The 23813-nt window shown below is 39.7% G+C and overlaps 1 protein-coding gene across 4 annotated transcripts in view; it reads left to right on the forward strand.

The window, feature by feature from the left end:
• RNF121 (ring finger protein 121) overlaps positions 1-23813 on the forward strand; it is an 89822-nt gene that overhangs the window by 34794 nt on the left and 31215 nt on the right. For all 4 annotated transcript variants that reach the window (XM_013064284.2, XM_013064285.2, XM_004768164.3 and 1 more), the window contains one exon: positions 1257-1398. In XM_013064284.2, the coding sequence (XP_012919738.1) occupies positions 1257-1398 (142 nt within the window). The remainder of the gene's footprint in view (positions 1-1256; positions 1399-23813) is intronic.

Genomic DNA, 23813 nt, shown 5'->3' on the forward strand with positions numbered 1-23813 from the left:
CTTACCCTCTCAACAACCCTATGTGGGAAGCAACAGAGATACAGACTCTTTGTGACAGATGAAGAAATTGTGATATAGAGATGTGAATTTTCTTAGCCAAGTCCACATGGATGTCTGAACCTAAGTTTCTGACTCCTACCCATACTATTTGTTTGCCAGATTCTCCTACCCTGGATGAGTTGATGGAAGATGAACCCTGAGGTGCTGTGGCTGGCCGCTGACATTTGGCTACCCACTCCCCCACCAGTTTGCTCTCTAACATTTTACTGTGAAAAATCTCAGAAAAGTTGAAAGAATTACACAGTAAACACCTTTAGGCCTACCACCTAGGTTGTACAGTTTTCCCTGTACTTGCTTTATCATTTGTCTGTAATTCATCCCACCGGGTGGTTCTTACATAGTCTGTCATTGCCCTTGGGAACTCTATGAAGATATCATTTGTTGTCCTTTCTCTCTCTGCCTAATACCATCTATGGAGGATTGGCATAAAAGCTCCTGACTATGGGCTGTATTTGTATTTATTTTTCTGAGTCCTTCCTCATTTCTCTGTTGGCTGACTCTGACTCTAAGAGGCAAAGGCAATCACTTGTTTCCATTCCCCTGGACCAGAGAATGCCAGCTTTAGATGAAATAAGAGTTTCCAGTTGTATTCTTCCTTAAGCTCTTGAGGAGGTACACTGTTGGATTAGTATAAAGTTAAAGCAGTCCAGATTTTCAGGCTTTAGCTAGTCTTAAACAGGATCCCTGGTCCTGACAGAGAGAATAGGACAGATAAAGGAAGACTTAAACCCTGGGATTAGTACACATTTGCAGTAGTACTTCTTTATTTGTGTCATAAACATCATCGACTAAGAGTATGAGACTTTATGGCTATCCTTCTCTGTGGGTTACTTTGTCCTTCCAGGGATGGTTGAAGTTGAAATAGGACTGAAATGGGCAGTAATGACAAGATTCTTCTGGGTCCTCTTTCCTACAGGAAAGATGTCAGTTGTTTCTGCTCTTGGGGGTGGGCAGCAGACAACCCACCTTTAACTCCAGTAGCTGAGCTTCTGAGGTCCGTAGAGCCCTTGTTCTATCCCAAATGCCCATTTTCTAGGGTGTGTGTTTTTCTAGCCCCTAATTTGTATAATAACCTGCAGTTGCAAAGGTCAGGAATATGTTCTGAGCTATGGACTTGTGGAATATCCCTGGAAAGCACTGCGCTTTTACTAGCATACTTTGCCTGACCTGCCTCACCTCATCTGTTTGACTTTCAGGGTTGAGCACGCACGCATGCATGCCAAGCACCGTGGCCATGAAGCCATGCACGCTGAAATGGTCCTCATCCTCATCGCTACTTTGGTGGTGGCCCAGCTGCTCCTGGTGCAGTGGAAACAGAGGCACCCCCGCTCCTACAATGTAAGCCACTGACTCTCAGTTCTTCTTCTGACAGTTATCAAAAGACTCTCCTAGGTATTCTAGGGTCTAGCCTCACCCAGGCTCCATTTGGCAGGGAATAGACAAAGATAATAGATGTTATGTATGAATGGTGAATAATGTATGGTGGGTGTGCTTTTAGGAGGCAAGTGATTCAGATGTTTAAAAAAAAAAAAAAAAAAAAAAAGAGGTAGAACTTGAGACTACTTTTATGGCCAGAAAAGATAGGTCTTTCCTTTTAAACATTTTGGCACAGATCCATGAAGGGGATACTCATCAGGACCTATTCAAATAGAGGGCAAGGTGATCACTTTGTTGGGAAGACCAAGTGTTTAAGTGAATCTTACAGGTAGGATTTAGATTAATTAAAAAAAAAAGGGTGGGGGACGCCTGGGTGGCTCAGTGGGTTAAAGCCTCTGCCTTCAGCTCGGGTCATGATCCAGGGTCCTGAGATTGAGCACCACATTGGGCTCTCTGCTCAGCGGGGACCCTGCTTCCTCCTCTCTCTCTCTGCCTGCCTCTCCACCTACCTGTGATCTCTGTCTATCAAACAAATAAATAAAATATTAAAAAAAAAAAAATACAGAAAACATATAGCTAAATGGCAGAAATAAATCATTCTTTATTGGTAATTATTTTATTTATTTATTTTTTTAAAGATTTTTTATTTATTTATCAGAGAGAGAGAATGAGCATAGGCAAACAGAATGGCAGGCAGAGGCAGAGGGAGAAGCAGGCTCCCCGCCGAGCAAGGAGCCCGATGTGGAACTCGATCCCAGGACTCTGGGATCATGACCTGAGCCAAAGACAGCCTCCCAACCAACTGAGCCACCCAGGCGTCCCTATTGGTAATTACTTTAAATGATTTAAATTGTTCTAGTAAAAGGCAGAGATTAGCATATTGATTTAAAAAAAAAAAAAAACATGAGAGACTCACTTTAGAAACAAAGACACAGAGAATAAAAGTAAAAAGGTGGGGAAAGATATTCCATGCACATGATAGTCTGAAGAGACCTGGGGTGGCTATTAAATCTCAGACCAATAGACTTTAAATCAAAAAAATTTACAAGAGGGCACCTGGGTGGCTCAGTGGATTAAGCCCCTGCCTTCAGCTCAGGTCATGATCTCAGGGTCCTGGGATCTAGCCCCACACCAGGCTTTCTGCTCGGCAGGGAGCGTGCTTCCCCCTCTCTCTGCCTGCTGCTCTGCCTACTTGTGATCTCTCTCTCTCTCTGTCAAACAGACAAATAAATAAATCTTAAAAAAAAAATTCACAAGAGACAAAGGACATTATATATTGATAAAAGGTTCAAACGAACTAGAAGATAGTATAATTATGAACATAACTAAGGAGCCCCAAAATATGTGACACAAAAACTGACAGAATTGAAGAGGGATAGACAGTTCGACAATAATGGTTGCAGAGTTCAGTACCTGACTTTCACTAAGATAGAGCAACCAGGTAGAATATTAGTAGAGGGAACAGCATTATAAACCAGTTAGCTCTAAAAGATATACAGGGCACATGCTACCCAACAACAGCAGAATATATACTCTTCTCAAGTGCACATGGACCATTCTCCAGCATAGAAAATACGTTAGGCCACAAAACAAGTCTACGTAAGCTTGAGAAGATTAAAATCATAGATTCAGCCACTTTGGATTAGGCCATGACAGGTATAGTGTACTGGACTTTTTTTTTTTTTTTAACTATCATCTTACAAGTTTTTAACCTTTACAAGGCTAGCAGTCCTTTTTTAGCATCAACTTTGGCAAACACCTACGTGGTAATACTTTGCATAGAAAATACAAGTGTGGGGCGCCTGGGTGGCTCAGTGGGTTAAAGCCTCTGCCTTCGACTCCTGGGATCAAGCCCCGCATCGGGCTCTCTGCTCAGCAGGGAGCCTGCATCCCCCTCTCTCTCTCTGCCTGCCTCTCTGCCTACTTGTGATCTGTCTCTGTCAAATAAATAAAATCTTTTAAAAAAAAGAAAATACAAGTGCATGTATAGTAGCAACAATAGCTAACATTAATTGAATTTTCACTTAATGCCAGCCAGTGTTCTAAGTACTTAACAACTGTGGGCTCAGCTAATCCTTGTAGTAATCCAGTAAGGTAATATTTTCTCTAATTACAAATAAGGAACTGAGACAGAAAGACTAAGTAATTTGCTCCAGTGATGAAACTATTATGAACCCAGACAATTTTACTCCAGGGTTTTTATTCTTCATCCCTAAATGGTTCTTTTTCTCTAGTATATGCTTTTTCAGACCTCTGATAATATGATCAGACATGCCCAGGGCTGTGTAGCCCACAAGATGTGAACTGCTGCACTATGTCATTTAATCCTCTTAGTAGCCCATGAGGTAAGTACTGTGAACAGACTGAGGCCCAGAGAATTGAGGCATGAAGGGAATACTAATAGAACCAGGATTTGAATCCAGGTCTTCTGTTTCATATTGCATAATTTCTATTGTACCATATGTTGCTCCTGGAAAGGGTTTTCCATCAAGGGAACAAGGGATAACCTAGAGCATAGGAGGAAGAGAGGATAATCTTTGACCTTGAGCAGACACAAGTTCTGAACATTACTGGCTTATAGCCAGTTCAAGTGTTGGCATGCACCACAAATAGAAACATCTGTACCTTCAGGACACAATGCACTGAAGGACCAGATGACACCAAGAGTTTTTGAGCTGGAGACTATCCAGCAGGTTTAGCCCCCCGAGGTGGGGCTTCATGTCTAGACCCTGGTCATGCTTTGCCCTGTTATCTGAGATAAGTCACTTGTTTGTCAATGTGTGATTATAGTGCGTACTCTATAGAGTGGGGATTACCGAGATGGTTGAGTTGAGCCTGGAAAAATAAGAACACTCATAAGCCAAGAGTAGAATGAGAACACCATTGGCATTTCTGTGCTGGTATTTAGAGATCATCTTAATTATACAATGTTGGCTAATCTGCAAAGATTTTTAAAAACCTCTAAAGGATGTGAGGATGCAGATATGTACTTTAGTAGTTTTCAATAAGTATTCTTCAAAAATCTGTGGAATACTTTCTTCAAATAGTATCTTAAGGAAAAACCCAGTATGGAAAATAATTAAGAGGCCGCTCTGATTGATACAGGGTTGGATAACCCTGACCTCTCTGCTATTCAGGAGCATATGTAGGAGTCATCATAGTGCTGGAAAACCACTGATAATGTCATTCGTTAGTTAATCCTTAAAAGGAAATATGAGGAGGAGTCAAGATGGCGGAGAAGTAGCAGGCTGAGACTACGTCAGCTAGCAGGAGATCAGCTAGATAGCTTATCTAAAGATTGCAAACACCTACAAATCCATCGGCAGATCGAAGAGAAGAAGAGCAGCAATTCTAGAAGCAGAAAGACAACCACTTTCTGAAAGGTAGGACTGGCAGAGAAGTGAAACCAAAGCGACGGGAAGGGACCGGCTCCCGGCAAGCGGCGGAGCAACGGAGCACAAAATCAGGACTTTTAAAAGTCTGTTCCACTGAGGGACATCGCTCCAGATGCTAAACCGGGGTGAAGCCCATGTGGGGTCATCGTGGCCTCAGGTCCCGCAGGGTCACAGAAGGATCGGGGATGTCTGAGTGTCGCAGAGCTTACAGGTATTAGAAACGGGGAAGCTGGCTACAGAGACAGAGCCAACAGCTCACAGCTTGGGGTTACCTTGAACCGGTCACAGGCTCGGTGAGCTCGAGCGTGGCGAGAGGTCAGGCAGACAGGAGTTATTGGGTGCGGTTCTCTGAGGGCGCACTGAGGAGTGGGGCCCCGGGCCCTTGGCTCCTCTGGGCCAGAGACTAGGAGGCCGCCATTTGTATTCCCGTCCTCCAGAACTCTACAGAAAGCGCTCAGCGAATGAAAGCTCCTGAAAGCAAACCTGAGCGGATTACTCGGCCTGGCCCCTGGTAAGGGCGGTGCAATTCCGCCTGGGGCAAAGACAGTTGAGAATCACTACAACAGGCCCCTCCCCCAGAAGATCAACAAGAAATCCAGCCAAAACCAAGTTCACCTACCAAGGAGTGCAGTTTCAATACCAAGGAGAGCAGTGGAATTCCAGAGGAGGAGAAAGCAAAGCACAGAACTCATGGCTTTCTCCCTATGATTCTTTAGTCTTGCAGTTAATTTAATTTTTTTCCATTTTCATTTTTTCTTTTATTCTGCTAAAATTTTCTTTTTTAATGTTTTTTAACTAGTTTATCTAATATATATGTTTTTCTTTTTTATACTTTTCTTTATTTGTTTTCTTTTTTAAATTCTTTTCTTTCTTTCTATTTTTTTTTTCTTTTTCTTTCTTTCTTTCTGAACCTCTTTTTATCCCCTTCCCCCCCTCACAATTTGGGATCTCTTCTGATTTGGTTAAAGCATATTTTCCTGGGGTTGTTGCCACCCTTTTAGTATTTTACTTGCTCCTTCATATACTCTTATCTGGACAAAATGACAAGGTGGAAAAACTCACCACAAAAAAAAGAACAAGAGGCAGTACCGAAGGCTAGGGACCTAATAAATACAGACATTGGTAGTATGTCATATCTAGAGTTCAGAATGACAATTCTCAAGGTTCAAGCCGGGCTCGAAAAAGGCATGGAAGATATTAGAGAAACCCTCTCGGGAGATATAAAAGCCCTTTCTGGAGAAATAAAAGAACTAAAGTCTAACCAAGTTGAAATCAAAAAAGCTATTAATGAGGTGCAATAAAAAATGGAGGCTCTCACTGCTAGGACAAATGAGGCAGAAAAAAGAATTAGCGATATAGAAGACCAAATAACAGAGAATAAAGAAGCTGAGCAAAAGAGGGACAGTTTCTGGACCATGAGAGGAGAATTTAAGAGATAAGTGATACCATAAGACGAAACAACATTAGAATAATTGGGATTCCAGAAGAAGAAGAAAGAGAGAAGGGACCAGAAGGTATACTGAAGAGAATTATTGGAGAGAATTTCCCCAATATGGCAAAGGGAACAAGCATCAAAATTCAGGAGGTTCAGAGAACGCCCCTCAGAATCAATAAGAATAGGTCCACACCCCGTCACCTAATAGTAAAATTTACAAGTCTTAGTGACAAAGAGAAAATCCTGAAAGCAGCCTGGGAAAAGAAGTCTGTAACATACAATGGTAAAAATATTAGATTGGCAGCAGACCTATCCACAAAGACCTGGCAGGCCAGAAAGAACGGGCATGATATATTCAGAGCACTAAACGAGAAAAACATGCAGCCAAGAATACTATATCCAGCTAGACTATCATTGAAAATAGAAGGAGAGATTAAAAGCTTCCAGGACAAACAAAAACTGAAAGAATTTGCAAACACCAAACCAGCTCTACAGGAAATATTGAAAGGGGTCCTGTAAGCAAAGAGAGAGCCTACAAGTGGTAGATCAGAAAGGAACAGAGACAATATACATTAACAGTCACCTTACAGGCAATACAATGGCACTAAATTCACATCTCTCAATAGTTACCCTGAATGTTAATGGGCTAAATGCCCCAATCAAAAGACACAGGGTGTCAGAATGGATAAAAAAACAAAACCCATCTATATGTTGCCTATAAGAAACTCATTTTAAGCCCGAAGACACCTCCAGATTTAAAGTGAGGGGGTGGAAAAGAATTTACCATGCTAATGGACATCAGAAGAAAGCAGGAGTGGCAATCCTTATATCAGATCAATTAGATTTTAAGCCAAAGACTATAATAAGAGATGAGGAAGGACACTATATCATACTCAAAGGGTCTGTCCAACAAGAAGATCTAACAATTTTAAATGTCCATGCCCCCAACGTGGGAGCAGCCAACTATATAAACCAATTAATAACAAAATCAAAGAAACATATCAATAATAGTAGGGGACTTTAACACTCCCTTCACTGAAATGGACAGATCATCCAAGCAAAAGATAAACAAGGAAATAAAGGCCTTAAATGACACACTGGACCAGATGGACATCACAGATATATTCAGAACATTTCATCCCAAAGCAGCAGAATACACATTCTTCTCTAGTGCACATGGAGCATTATCCAGAATAGATCACATCCTCCGTCCTAAATCAGGACTCAACCAGTATCAAAAGACTGGGATCATTCCCTGCATATTTTCAGACCACAATGCTCTGAAGCTAGAACTCAACCACAAGAGGAAGTTTGGAAAGAACTCAAATACATGGAGACTAAACAGCATCCTTCTAAAGAATGAGTGGGTCAACCAGGAAATTAAAGAAGAATTGAAAAAAATTATGGAAACAAGTGATAATGATAACACAAGGGTTCAAAATCTGTGGGACACAACAAAGGCAGTCCTGAGAGGAAAATATATAGCGGTACAAGCCTTTCTCAAGAAACAAGAAAGGTCTCAGGTACACAACCTAAAGGAGCTGGAGAAAGAACAAGAAAAAAACCCTAAGCAGGAGAAGAGAAATCATAAAGATCAGAGCAGAAATCAATAAAATAGATACCAAAAAAAACAATAGAACAAATCAACGAAACTAGGAGCTGGTTCTTTGAAAGAATTAATAAAATTGATAAACCCCTGGCCAGACTTATCAAAAAGAAAAGAGAAAGGACCCAAATAAATAAAATCATGAATGAAAGAAGAGAGTTCACAACTAACACCAAAGAAATACAAACAATTATAAGAACATACTATGAGCAACTCTACGCCAACAAATTTGACAATCTGGAAGAAATGGATGCATTCCTAGAAACATATGAACTACCACAACTGAACCAGGAAGAAATAGAAAGCCTGAACAGACCCATACCAGTAAGGAGATTGAAAGTCATTAAAAATCTCCAAACAAACAAAAGCCCAGGGCCAGATGGCTTCCCGGGGGAATACTACCAAACATTTAAAGAGGAACTAATTCCTATTCTCCTGAAACTGTTCCAAAAAATAGAAATGGAAGGAAAACTTCCAAACTCATTTTATGAGGCCAGCATCACCTTGATCCCCAAACCAGACAAGGATCCCATCAAAAAAGAGAGCTATAGACCAATATCCTTGATGAACACAGATGCGAAAATTCTCACCAAAATACTAGCCAATAGGATTCAACAGTACATTAAAAGGATTATTCACCACGACCAAGTGGGATTTATTCCAGGGCTGCAAGGTTGGTTCAACATCTGCAAATCAATCAGTGTGATACAACACATCAATAATATAAAGAACAAGAACCATATGACACTCTCAATGAATGCTGAAAAAGCATTTGACAAAGTACAGCATCCCTTCCTGATCTAAACTCTTCAAAGTATAGGGATAGAGGGCACATACGTCAATATTATCAAAGCCATTTATGAAAAACCCACCGCAAATATCATTCTCAATGGAGAAAAACTGAAAGCTTTTCCGCTAAGGTCAGGAACACGGCAGGGATGTCCATTATCACCACTGCTATTCAATATAGTACTAGAAGTCCTAGCCTCAGCAATCAGACAACAAAAGGAAATTAAAGGCATCCAAATCGGCAAAGAAGAAGTCAAACTATCACTCTTCACAGGTGATATGATACTATATGTGGAAAACCCAAAAGACTCCACTCCAAAACTGCTAGAACTTGTACAGGAATTCAGTAAAGTGTCAGGATATAAAATGAATGCACAGAAATCAGTTGCATTTCTCTACACCAACAACAAGACAGAAGAAAGAGAAATTAAGGAGTCAGTCCCATTTATAATTGCACCCAAAACCATAAGATACCTAGAAATAAACCTAACCAAAGAGGCACAGAATCTATACTCAGAAAACTATAAAGTACTCATGAAAGAAATTGAGGAAGACACAAAGAAATGGAAAAATGTTCCATGCTCCTGGATTGGAAGAATAAATATTGTGAAAATGTCTATGCTACCTAAAGCAATCTACACATTTAATGCAATTCCTATCAAAGTACCATCCATCTTTTTCAAAGAAATGGAACAAATAATGCTAAAATTTATATGGAACCAGAAAAGACCTCGAATAGCCAAAGGGATATTGAAAAAGAAAGCCAGGGGCGCCTAGGTGGCTCAGTGGGTTGGGCCGCTGCCTTCGGCTCGGGCTCGTGATCTCAGAGTCCTGGGATCGAGCCCCGCATCGGGCTCTCTGCTCAGCGGGGGGCCTGCTTCCTCCTCTCTCTCTGCCTGCCTCTCTGCCTGCTTGTGATCTCTGTCAAATAAATAAATAAAATCTTAAAAAAAAAAAAGACTAAGTATCTTTAAAAAAAAAAGAAAAAGAAAAAGAAAAAGAAAGCCATAGTTGGTGGCATCACAATTCCAGACTTCAAGCTCTATTACAAAGCTGTCATCATCAAGACAGCATGGTACTGGCAGAAAAACAGACACATAGATCAATGGAACAGAATAGAAAGTCCAGAAATAGACCCTCAACTCTGTGGTCAACTAATCTTTGACAAAGCAGGAAAGAATGTCCAATGGAAAAAAGACAACCTCTTCAATAAATGGTTTTGGGAAAATTGGACAGCCACATGCAGAAAAATGAAATTGGACCATTACCTTACCACACACGAAAATAGACTAAAAATGGATGAAGGACCTCAATGTGAGAAAGGAATCCATCAAAATCCTTGAGAAGGAGAACACAGGCAGCAACCTCTTTGACCTCAGCCACAGCAACATCTTCCTAGGAACATCACCAAAGGCAAGGAAAGCAAGGGCAAAAATGAACTATTGGGATTTCATCAAGATCAACAGCTTTTGCATAGCAAAGGAAGCAGTTAAGAAAACCAAAAGACAGCTGACAGAATGGGAGAAGATATTTGTAAACGACATATCAGATAAAGGACTAGTGTCCAAAATCTATAAAGAACGTAGCAAACTCAACACCCAAAGAACAAATAATCCAATCAAGAAATGGGCAAAGGACGTGAACAGATATTTCTGCAAAGACATCCAGATGGCCAACAGACACATGAAAAAGTGCTCCATATCCCTTGGCATCAGGGAAATACAAATCAAAACCACAATGAGGTATCACCTCACACCAGTCAGAATGGCTAAAATTAACAAGTCAGGAAATGATAGATGCTGGCGAGGAAGTGGAGAAAGGGGAGCCCTCCTACACTGTTGGTGGGAATGCAAGCTGGTGCAACCACTCTGGAAAACAGCATGGAGGTTCCTCAAGAAGTTGAAAATAGAGCTGCTTTATGACCCAGCAATTGTACTACTGGGTATTTACCCTAAAGATACAAACGTAGTGATCCGAAGGGGCATGTGCACCCGAATGTTTATAGCAGCAATGTCCACAATAGCCAAGCTATGGAAAGAACCTAGATGTCCATCAACAGATGAATGGATAAAGAAGATGTAGTATATATACACAATGGAATACTATGCAGCCATCAAAAGAAATGAAATCTTGCCATTTGCGACAACGTGGATGCAACTAGAGCGTATCCTGCTTAGCGAAATAAGTCAAGCAGAGAAAGACAACTATCATCTGATCTGCCTGATATGAGGAAGTGTAGATGCAACATGGGGGCATAAGGAGTTAAGAGAAGAATAAATGAAACAAGATGGAATTGGGAGGGAGATCAAACCATAAGTGACTCTTAATCTCACAAAACAAATGAGGGTTGCTGGGGGGAGGGGGTTTGAGAGAAGGGGGGTGGGGTTATGGACATTGGGGAGGGTATGTACTTTGGTGAGTGCTGTGAAATGTGTAAACCTGGCGATTCACAGACCTGTACCCCTGGGGATAAAAATATATGTTTATAAAAAATTAAAAATTAAAAAAAATATGACTGTGTAGCTAGTTATATAAGGAGCATGCACAATTATCCCATTACCTTACTGCCACGCCCTGTAAGCATTATAGTGAACTTCACTGGTGAGCAAACATGTCAACATTATAAATACCTTGCACTGAGAAACTTAAAGCCATATCTTTAAAAAATTGGGAAAGGAAATCTGTAATATCTGCTTTATTCCACTCTTATAAAATAAGGACCTAGATTTTAAAAAAATGTTTATTAACTTGTATACAATGAATATTTTTACTGCTTTAATTAGAACACTAACTTTGGAAGAAGAAAATTGCCCAAGATGCTTGTATGCAATAAGCTGTCCTTTCTTGTCCTGTCCTATCTTGTCCTTTTTCAAGCTTACCAGAAGTTGAAGCTGTTTGGCTTGTAGGCAGTATGATACAGTGGAGCCAGCCTAGTCTGATTTGATCCGTCAGCTGTCTCACTTCTTAGCTATGTGACTTTATATCTTGAGCCTGTTTTTCTTATCTCTAAGTTGGGGTGATATCTACCTCATGGGTTGTGAAGATGATATAAGATTCCATGGCAAAGTGTTTTGTAAACTCTAAAACTAATGGTAGTGACTGTTGTTCCTCCCACCCTTAAAAAAAAGCTCAAGATATAAAAGTTTTAAGATACTCTGTGGAAGAATAGAATTTTCTTTTTATTGACAGAAATTTCACATAAAAATATTACTATTTTATGGGTTGCCTGAATGGCGCAGTTGGTTAAGCTACCAACTCCCCCAGGTCCGGTCATGATCTCCAGATCGTGAGATCAAGCCCCACGTCAGCTCCACGATCAGCACAGAGTCTGTTTCAGATTTTTTCTCTCCCTCTCCCTCTGCCCCTCCCACTCATGCACACACACACTCTCTCTCAAATAAATACATCTTAAAAAAAGAAGAAAAACCTTAAGAATGGATATTCTACCATTTTAAAGTATATAATTCAGTGGCATTTAGCACATCCAGTTCTGTGCAGCCATTACCATTATTTAGCTCTAGAACTTGCCTCTGTGGTGCCCAGTGAGGATGATCAAAATGGTCCCAGGAGTGAGGCTAGCTCAGTTTTCTTTCATGCTAACTAAAAGGTTTTTCCTGTGGCTCAACAGCTTTTGAGGTACATCTTTAGTAGGATAATACCTCAGCGTTTTGTGAAGGTGAACCACTCCGGTACCACTGTTCTTGGCACCACCAACTGATTTTGTGACAGAAGCAAGAATCTTCTCTTTCTTTTCTTAGCTGTTGAATACTTCCCCTTGTACATGGCCTTTCTGGAATACATAGCTGATAAGGAATAGCTGCCAATTCCTCTGACTAGGAGACGATTTTGATTGCAGTGGGGCTTTCCATTTGTCATTTTAGCCATGAGGTTACCCTTTTTTTTTTTTTTTTTAAAGATTTTATTTGACAGAGAGACACAGCGAGAGAAGGAACTCATGCAGGGGGAGGGAAGAGAGAGAAGCAGGTTTCTCTGAGCAGGGAGCCTGATGAAGGGCTTGATCCCAGGACCCTGGGATCATGACCCAGGCTGAAGGCAGATGCTCAATGACTGAGCCCCCAGGTGCCCCATGATGTTATTACCCTTCTTAACCTTTCCACCAGCATCATCCTTCTTGGTTTCAGTTTTCTTCTCTTTAGTATCTGGCATCTCAACTTTTTTTTTCTCAACACTTGTTCTTTTTACTCCCCATCTTTGAGGATGGGAAAGAGGATGCATAAACATTTTTAAGTTTGATGTCCAGTTTATCTCTTTTTTTCTTTTTTTAATGAATATATTTGAAGTATAACATTGAGTACTTTTTTTTAGAGATTTTATTTACTCATGAAACAGAGCAAGCACAAGCAGGGGGAGTGACAGAGGGAGAGGAAGAAGCAGGCTCCCTACAGGGAGCCTGATGCAGGACTCGATCCCAGAACGTCTGGATCATGACCTGAGCTGAAGGCAGATGCTTAATGGCTGAGCGATCCAGGTGCCCCTGACGCTGGGTATATTTAAGGTGTACAACATCTTAACTGACACATTTATTTTTTGCAGTATGATTGCCATTATAACAGCATTAAGCTCCTTTGTCACATCACATAATTATCCTTTTTAGTGGTTAACATAATTAAGGTTTTGTCTCTTAGCAAGTCTGTTGATTAGACTGCAGTATTGGTGTCTATATGCATTATACTTTGCATTAGATCTCTATGGTTTATTTACTACTTGTTCCAATTTTGTACTCTTAAACCTATTTTTTCTTTTGTTGCTCATGCTTTTAGTGTTATATCTAAGAATCTGTTGCCAAATCCAAGACTATTAAGTTTTATCTGTATGTGTTCTTGGAAGGGTTTTATATTTTTAACTCTTACTTGTAGGTCTTTGGTCTATTTTGTGTTACTTTTTGTAAATGGTGTGAGGTAAGGGTCTAACTTCATTTTTTTGCATGTGGATTTTGCATGTCTTAGCACCATTTTTGAAGAAACTTCTTTTTCCATTGAATGATTAGTCATTCTTATAAAAAAACCAGTTGAATATATATGTGTACATTAATTTTTATACTCTCCGTTCTTTTCCATCAAACTGTATGACTTATGTCAGTACCAGACTTTTCTTTTTTTAATTTTAATTTCAGTGAGTTAATGTTACAGTGTTACGTTAGTTTCAGGTGTAAAATAGAATGATTCAGCAATTCTATACATTACTCAGGCTTATCCCGGTAAGTGTACTATCAATTCCCTTCAACTATTTCACACCCCTCCCGCCTCCCCTCTGGTAGCCATCAGTTTGTTCTCTAAATAGTCTGTTTTTCATTTGTCTCTTTTTTTCTTTGTTCATTTTTTAAAATTATACATGAAGGAAATCCTAACAGTATTTGTCTTTCTCAGACTGACTTATTTCATTTAGCATTATACTCTCTGGACACATCCATGTTGTTACAAATGGCAGAATCCCATTTTCTTATGGTTGAGTAATGTTCCTTTGTGTGTATGTATATATGTGTGTGTATATACACCACATCATCTTTATTCATGTATTGATTGGCATGGGCTGCTTCCATAATTTGGGCGTTGTAAATAATAACTGCAATAAACATAGGGGTGCATATATCTTTCCATTTGGTGTTTTTGTTTTCTTTGGGTAAACACCCAGGAATGGAATTATTGGATCATACAGTATTTACATTTTTAATTTTTTGAGGAACTTCCGTGTTGTTTTCCACAGTAGTTACCCCAGTTTGCCTTCCCACCAATAGTGCACAAGGGTTCCTTTTTCTCTACATCCTCACCAGCGCTTGTTCTTTCTTGTGCTTTTGATTTTAGACCTTCTGACATGTGTGAAGTCGTAGTTCATCATCTTCTCCCATTCAGTAGATTGTCTTTTAGTTTTGTTGTTTCTTTTATTGTGCAGAGACTTTTTATTTTAATATAGTTCCAGTAGTTTATTTTTGCTTTTGTTTCTCTTGCTTCAGGAGACAGATCTAGAAAATGTTTCTGTGGTTGATGTCAGAGAAATTATTGCTTATATTTTCTTTTTGGATTTTTATGGTTTTAGGTCTCACATTTAGATCCTTAATCCATTGTGAGTTGGTTTCAAATTTGTTGAGATGTGTTTTGTGGCCTAATATGTGATCTGTTCTGGACAGTGTTCCATGTCCACTTGAAAAGAATGTGTATTCTGTTATTTTAGGATGGCATGTTCTGAATATATTTGTTTGATCCATCTGTCATCAAAAGCTACTCTTCCCTTGTTGTTTTTCTACTTGGATGATCTATCCATTGATGTAAGTGGGTTGTTAAACTCCCTTACTATTATTATATTACTGTCAATTACTTCCTTTAGGTGTGTTATTAGCTGCTTTATGTATTCGGGTGCTCCTAGTCAGGTACATAAATATTTACAATTGTTATGTTTTCTTGATGGATTGTCTCCTTTATGGTTATTAGTGTCCTTAATTATCTCTTGTTACAGTCTTTGTTTTTTTTTTTAAGATTTTATTTATTTATTTGACAGACAGAGATCACAAGTAGGCAGAGAGACAGGCAGAGAGAAAGGAGGAAACAGGCTGTCCTCGGAGCAGGGAGCCCGATGAAGGGCTCGATCCCAGGACCCTGGGATCATGACCTGAGCCGAAGGCAGAGGCATTAACCTACTGAGCCACCCAGGCGCCCCCAGTCTTTGTTTTAAAGTCTACTTTGTCCAATAAAAGTATTGCTACCGTGGCTTTCTTTTCACTTTCATTTGCATGAAAAATGCTTTCCCATCCCGTAACTTTCATTCTGTATGTGTCTTTAAGTCGGAAATGTATCTCTTGTAGCAGCATATAGATGGGTCTTGCTTTTTTTATCCGTTTTGTCATCCTGTGTCTTTTGATTGGAGTGTTCAGTCCATTTACATTCAAAGTAATTATTGATAGGGGTGTCTGGCTGGCTCAGTCAAAGGACTGTGCGACTCTTGATCTCAGGGTTGTGAGTGAGTTTGAGACATTACCTTTAAAATGTCTTATGCCCTGGGTGGGTGGGTAGCCTTCAGCTCAGGTCATGATCTCAGGGTCATGGGACATCGGGCTCTTAAATAAAAATAAAATCTTAAAAAAAAAATAAAATAAAATGTCTTATAAAAAAACAAAGTAATTGTTGATAGGTACATACTTATTTCCATTTTGTTACTTGTTTTATGGTGGTTTTTCTATTTCCTCTGTGTTCCTTTCTTCTCTTGCTCTTTGCTTTTTCAGTCTAATAGAGTGAAAATATCTAAGCTTTTTGAATTAGGTTGAGCATGTTTTCATGCTTAGTAGTCATTTGTTTTCTTCTATTACTTGTTCATATTGTTGACTAGATTTTGTATTTGCTATTTTAGTTTCCTTGAATTTTTTATTAAAGTATGGTTGATACAGAATCTTGTATTATTTTCAGGTCTTTAACATAGTGATTCAACAATTCCATACATTATACACTGTATAACAATAAGTGTATCATTGTATTTGTATATGTACCATCTGTCACAGTACATTATTATAGTCTTATTAATTGTATTCCCTGTGCTATACTTTTCAATCTCCTGACTTACTTTATAACTGAATGTTTGTACCTCTTAATCCCCTACCACTATTTTGTCCATCCTCCAATTCTTTCCCCCACTGGCAGCTAACTTAGTTTACTCCTTGTATTTATGAATCTGTTTTTCTCTGTTCATATGTGTTGGTGTGTGTGTGTGTGTGTGTGTGTGTGTTTTTTTTTAAGATTCCAAACGTAAGTGAAGTTACAAGGTATTTGTCTTCTCTGTCTGACTTATTTCACTTAGCATGATAGGCTCTATCTAGGTCCATCCGTGTTGTCACAAATGGTAAGATCTCATTGTTATTTATGGCTGTATAGTATTACACACACATATACCACATCTTCTTTATCCATTCATCTATTACTGGACACTTAGGTTGCTTCTATATTTTAACCGTTGTAAATATTGCTGCAAAAAACATAGAGATTGCACATATCTTTCAAAATTAATGGTTTCTTTTGCTGGGGTCAGGGAGCGCAGGGCAGGAAGTAACCAGTAGTGGAGTTACTAGATATGATATTTCTATTTATTTCTATTTTAAATTTTTTGAGAAACTTCCACAATGTTTTCCACAGTGGCTATACTAATTTATAGTATACCAGGCTTCCCTTTTCTTCAGATCCTCACTAAGGCTTGTTATCTTTTTGATACTAGCCATTGTGTGTGAAGTCATTTCTTACTATAGTTTTGATTTGCATTTCCCTGATGATTAGTGATGTTGAGCAGCCTTTCATGTACTTCTTGGCCATCTGTATGTCTTATTTGGAAAAATGTCTATTCAGGCTCTCTGCCCATTTTTAGAATCTTTTCTTTTTTTGAAGATTTATTTATTGATTTTAGGGAGACAGAGCCTGTGCACGTATGCAAGAGTGGAGTGAGGGGCAGAGGGAAGGAGATGGGGGGGGGAAGCAGACTTCTCACAGCACAGGGAGCCCAACGTGGGGCTCAGTCCCAGGACCCTCGAGATCATGACCCAAGCTGAAACCAAGAGTGGGATGCTCACTCTGCTGAGCCACACAGGGCCCCTCCTCTGCCCATTTTTAATCAGATTCTTTCATTATTATTTTTTGTGTAGGGCTGTATAGATTCTTTATATATCTTGGATATTAACCCCTATATCATTTGAAAATATCTTTTCCCATTCAGTAGGTTGCCTCTTCATTTTGATCTTGGAGTTTTGCATATGCACACTAAGGAGATGTACCAGAATTTCCATAAGAGCATTATTTATAATAGCAAAAACTTAAAAATGACTCAATACCCAAGTATAGGTGACTGGATAAGTTAAGCTTTGTTGTATTCACCCAATGGATTATTATGTAACTTGTAAAATCATACATACAACATGAAATATATAAAACAACACAAAAAATAATTAACTGTAGTTAAAAGTAATGGTAAGGATACTCTTAGCAATTTAATATTGAGTGAAAAAAGATTCAGAAGGCTGCTCATAACTTGGTACCTTTCATAGAAAGCTAAAAACAATGAAAACTAAAGAGTATCTTTTTAAAAATATGTAAATGCTTAATATAACTTTATTTTAAGAAGCAAGGAAATGATAAAATCAAGATGCAGGATAAGGGTGATGTTGGATGGAAGATGGAGGATAGGCTAGAGAAGAGCACATAGGTAGATATAAGTAGTTTTAGATGTTCCAGTTTTTATGTTGAGTGATGGGTTTAGTAGTTATGATATTATTAAAAATAATTTAACTTAAAAAAGGAAGGAAATTTTGTTATATACTTCAATATGGTGATCCTTCAGAACATTATGTGTAATAATGTAAATAAGCCAGACAGAAAATGACAAATGCTTTTATTTGTCTTCCACTTATATGAGGTACCTAGAGTAGTCTGATTCACAGAAACAGAAAGTAGGATGGTGGTTATCAGGACCTGGGGCAGAGGGGAGAAGTGGGGAGTTGTTATTTAAGGGGCATAGAAGTGTCTCAGTTTTGTAAGATGAAAAAGTTCTGGATATCTGTTACAAAGCAGTGGGAATATTACTTAGCACTGCTGAACCATACATTTTTAAAAATGGTTAAGATGGGGGGTGCCTGGGTAGCTCAGTGGGTTAAAGCCTCTGCCTTCGGCTCAGGTCATGATCCCAGGGTCCTGGGATCCAGCCCCGCATCGGGTTCTCTGCTCAGCAGGGAGCCTGCTTCCCTTCCTCTCTCTGCCTGCCTCTCTGCCTACTTGTGATCTCTGTCTGTCTAATAAATAAAAATAAAAATCTTAAAAAAAAAAAAAAAGTCCGTTAAAAAAGGTTAAGATGGTAAATTTTCTGAGTTTTTACCACAATTAAAAGTAATTTTTAAAAATTAAAATGGTCCATGCATGACTGATGATGGGAATATTCATTAGAGATTCTGGTTAACTCATTTCTCCCCTCTACTTGAAGTTTAAAAGGGAGAAGGAAAGCAGTTCCCAAGACAAAGACTTGCCTTTTCAAATAGTAAGATATACCATAGAAATAGACAAATAGATCTCAGATCTCAGAAACAGATCCCTGTATAATAGGACCTTAATATACAATAAGAGTATAGGGGAGCCTGGGTTGCTCAGTCAGGTAAGTATTAACTCTTGGCTTCAGCTCAGATCGTGATTTCAGATCATGATCCCAGGGTTGTGATATTGAGCCCTGTGTCAGGCTTCGTACTCTGTCCAGAGTCTACTTGAGATTCTCTCCCCTTTTGCCCCTCCTACTTATTCTCCCTCTCTCTCTCTCAAATAAATAAATCTTTTTTTTTTTTTAAAGATTTTATTTATTTATTTGACAGAGAGAGAGATCACAAATAGGCAGAGAGACAGACAGAGAGAGATGAGGAGAAGCAGGCTCCCTGCTGAGCAGAGAGCCCTATGTGGGACTCGATCCCAGGCCCCTGGGATCATGACCTGAGCTGAAGGCAGAGGCTTAACCCACTGAGCCACCCAGGCGCCCCTAAATAAATCTTTTTTTTAAAGATTTTATTTATTTATTTGACAGGTAGAGATCACAAGTAGGCAGAGAGGCAGGTAGAGAGAGAGGGGGAAGTTGGCTTCCTGCTGAGCAGGGAGCCCGATGTGGGGCTCGATCCCAGCACCCTGGGATCAGGACCTGAGCCGAAGGCAGAGGCTTTAACCCACTGAGCCACCCAGGCACCCCTCAAATAAGTAAATCTTAAAAAGGAAAAAAAGAAGATAATAAAAGTGTAACCACCGATCAGTGAAGGAAATATTCATTGTTAAGTAAAGTAAATTGTATTGAGAAGACTAGCTCACCAAGTGGAGAAATATTAAAACTAGATTCCTGTATCACATGCCATACAAAGGGGACTGAGGATAGATTAAAAAGTTTTTTTTTTTTAAAAGATTTTATTTATTTGTCAGAGAGAGGGAGAGAGAGCGAGCACAGGCAGACAGACAGAATGGCAGGCAGAGGCAGAGGGAGAAGCAGGCTCCCTGCCGAGCAAGGAGCCCGATGTGGGACTCGATCCCAGGATGCTGGGATCATGACCTGAGCCGAAGGCAGCTGCTTTACCAACTGACCACCCAGGCGTCCCAAGATAGATTAAAGTTCTAATTATGAAAGGCAAAAAAAAGAAGTTAATAAAAATTATGTGGATAAATAAGATAAAATTTTGATAAATTTGATTATTTAAGATTAAGGCTGGTGGGGCTCCTGGGTGGCTCAGTGGGTTAAAGCCTCTGCCTTCGGCTCAGGTCCTGATCCCAGGGTGCTGGTATCCAGCCCCGCATTGGGCTCTCTGCTCAGCAGGGAGCCTGCTTCCTCCTCTCTCTGCCTGCCTCTCTGCTTACTTGTAATCTCTGTCTGTCAAGTAAATAAATAAAATCTTTTAAAAAAAAAAAAAGAGATTAAGGGTGGTACCTGGGCGGCTCAGTCGATTAAGTATCTGACTCGAGTTTGTCTTGGTTCATGGTTTTGGGGTTGTGGGGTTGAGCCCCCATGTCAGACTCCATGCCCAGCATGGAGTCTACTTGGGATTCTCTCTCCCTCTCTCTATCTGCCCTTCCCACCCTGCTGTGTCCCTCTTTGAATAAATAGTAAATAAATAAATAAATAAAGGGATTAAGGGGACTTGTTCTGTAAAGGGTAGGATAGGCAAAGTTAACTGATAGCAGAATACGAGATTAGTAATAATTAAAACTGATGATAATTGATATTCTAGACTAACAAGCTAGATATGTCCAACTGCTGGCAGGGGTCAGAGGCTTTAGGAACTTTTGTCTGTTCTTTGTAGGTATGAAGCTGGGGCAGGTATTATGGAGAGCAGCCTGGGAGTTTCAGTCAGATGGAATATATACATATCTCGTGACATATCCTAAAGGGACATGTGAGAAGGTATTGATTTAAATGTTAATTATGGCAGTTAATTGAAGAGTTAGAGGCAGTCTGGATATTTGTATCTGAATAAATAGGTAAAATGTGGTGGCTGCATATCAGGACTCTCCATTGCAGTTAAAGCAACACATTAGCTTTACCTGTAACAACTTGTGGATCTAAAAAGTAAGGAACAGAAAAATATAGTGCCAACTAATAAATCAAAATACATACACAAAAAATACAGTTTGTAAGTACAAATACAAACAAAAATATATTAAACACATTAAATGTCTACAGAGTGAAGAATGGGAATAAAAGAGAATCAAACAAAATGGTTCCTCAGAGAATGTTGTGTAAAAGAGACACTGGGATGATTGTCAGGTGGTAGAAACATGAACTGTTTGAGATTAGCTATCAGAGCTTTAAAAAAAAAAAAATCTTCTTATGGGCATGCTGAGAAATGATGGAATTAATTGATAAGGCTCTGTTTCTCTCAAACTGAATGAAATTTTCTGTTTTTCCCTCGTGCTAGTTGGCAGCCCAGCCTTTCAGTGGGCACACATGAATCCTGAGTGGAAAAACACTAGTTCTATTCTCCTAGACCAGTCTCTCAATAGGGAGACTATTCACATTTTGGGCCAGATGATTCTTTATTTTCATGGGGGACTGCTATGTGCATTGGAGGACGTTTAGCAGCACACCTGGCCTCTACCTGCTAGATGCCACTAGCATCCCTTTTCCTGATCATGATAGCCAAAAATGTGTCCGGACTTCATCAAACATCCCCTGGGGAGGAAATCCACCCTTATGAGAAGCACTGGCAGAGAGCAGCATGGATGCTGCCAGCCATTAGGCTGATTATGAGCAAGTATACCAGTCCACTGGTTTCACTGTGAAAAGTGAAAAGTTACATCTTTTTGTAACTTAGGAGTTCAAGTCCATCCTTCACGTTAAAAGAACTTCATCTAAATTAACTGCTATAGAGGAGCAAAAGGTCCTGCTGTTTTCTATATTTAAAGCTCAGGGGGTACCTGGGTGGCTCAGTGGGTTAAAGCCTCTGCCTTCGGCTCAGGTCATGGTCTCAGGGACCTGGGATTGAGCCCTGCATCAGGCTCTCTGCTCAGCAGGGAGCCTGCTTCCCCACCCCCCCACCTCTCTCTGCCTGCCTCTCTGCCTACTTGAGATCATTCTCTGTCAAATAAATAAATAAAATCTTAAAAAAAAATAAAATTCAGGTTACTGTTCTTTTCAGTAATAACAACAGTAGTAACACTACCTTAAGCTGCTTATAGTTGCAATTTGTTGATATTTTTAAAAAATACTTTTCTTGTCTGATCTCATTGGAACCTCACAGTGGCATTATATGGTGGTCAGGATAGGGATATAACTCCATTGTTCAGAGTAGTAAACCAAAGTGCAAAACACTGCAGAGACTTGTTGAGAGTACATGACCATTAAATTGGGGAGCTGGACATAAATCCAAAATCTGATTCTTGGTTAAGTGCTCTTCTCATATGAGCACTCAGCCATTTTTTGAGGTTTCTCAAAAGCTCCAAGATATTGTCAGTTTCTGCCATGGTCACTTCTGTTTTTAACTCTCCTGATATTTTCTTCTTCAGCGACTTTCGACCAGGTCCGTCCTTCTCCACCCCTTTAATATCTATATTATACCGCTCCCTCAACTTTTCCAGGGTTTTATCACAAATTCAGAAGTGAATGGTACCAGGGAGGAAGGACTTGGAGATAGAAGATCTGGATTGGAAACCTAGCCTAGGCCCAGCTTGCTTTTTAGCTTCTCTGTCACACAGTTTTCATCATCTGTTCAGAGTCTAATATTACTTGTTTCTTAGCTCCCGCAGGGATTTTAAGAGAAGGAGTAAGTTTATGCCTGGAAAAGTATCTGTCCTATTTTTAAAGATCTCCAAGGGGAAGCTTTCATCATCTCTGTTACCAAAAACCATATCTTTTCCAGCTCCTATCCCCTGAACTGTTCTTCCCTTGTGGAATGGATGAGTGGCAAAATCTCCTACCTAGAAATCTTTACTATAGATTTTTCTTAGACAAACACATTAAGAGGATTACTGAAATGTGACTAGAGAATACCGTCTAAGATGGTAAAGGATGGTAACCTACTTCCTATGCAAAAGAAAAACTTTTCTCCCAGACTATAATAAAAACTTCTGTATGTGTAATGCAGACATCAGCCTTCTCTGAGCCTTGCCTGCTCTTTCGGCTCATTTCTCACACTTCCCTCCTTATTTGTACTTTGTCAGAAATACCATGTTCCCTTATCCTGAACACTCACTCATCATGATGCTTTTGCTTACATCTACTAGGCCATCAGTTCAGAGGCCAAAGATTGCTTTCTTCAGGAAGCCTTGTAGCCTTGAAAGCCTCTCCTCCACTTTCTTGGCTACCAGGGCTTACTCCTTTATAGCACTTATCATACTGCATTATAATTTTTTTTTTCTCCTTGGTAGTCTTAAGTTCTTGAGGAAGTTTAGTTTTTTATCTCTGGATTCTGCAGTTCTTAGCAGACGTCCAAGCTCTTATGATGTCCAGTAAGGGCTCAGTAAGTGTTTGTTAAATTATTACTTGGGCTGACTCTTGCCTGGAGAGAAGATGGCTTGGGGGGAAAGACAAAATTCTAGGTATTAGAAGAGTAGTCATAAGAAACAGGAAGTAAACGTACTGTGTAACTCTCTGAAAGACCATAGTTGGATCCAGAGGCAGAGGGTACACAAAGGCAGATTTTTCAGGTCAGCATCAGGGAAGAATTATCTAGCATATTTGTTAGCAGTAGAATGGTCTGCCTCATGTGATAAGGTCAACAGTTTGCTAGGGGTATGATAGAGGGGAATTGAAAACCCAAGTTTCTGCCCTGTAGAGTATTCTAGCAATATGTGGGATCATACTTGGGTCACAAGAACTACACTGCATATATCTCCTTACTGGGCCTCTGGACAGTCTTCAGATAACTGAAGGTAGCATCTCTGCCTCCCTATAGTTCTCCAGGTCTGCTGTCCTAGGGCCTTCAGCTGTTTATTATGTAACTTGGTTTCTAGACCCTTTGTAATCCTGACTGCTCCCTTATGGCCATGTTTCTTTGTCAATGTTCTTTGTACAGTGTGGTCCCAAGACTTAATTGTATAGCCCTAAGAATGCTTTGACAGAGCAGAGAACAGTAGAACTGCTGCCTCCTTCATTCTGGGCATATTCCTAGTTAAGCAGCCTAGGTTGCCTTAGCTTTTTTGTCAGTGGCCCT

Source organism: Mustela putorius, unplaced genomic scaffold, assembly GCF_011764305.1.
Source record: "Mustela putorius furo isolate JIRA1106 unplaced genomic scaffold, ASM1176430v1.1 tig00003987_pilon_pilon_pilon, whole genome shotgun sequence".
Lineage (NCBI taxonomy): Eukaryota > Metazoa > Chordata > Mammalia > Carnivora > Mustelidae > Mustela > Mustela putorius.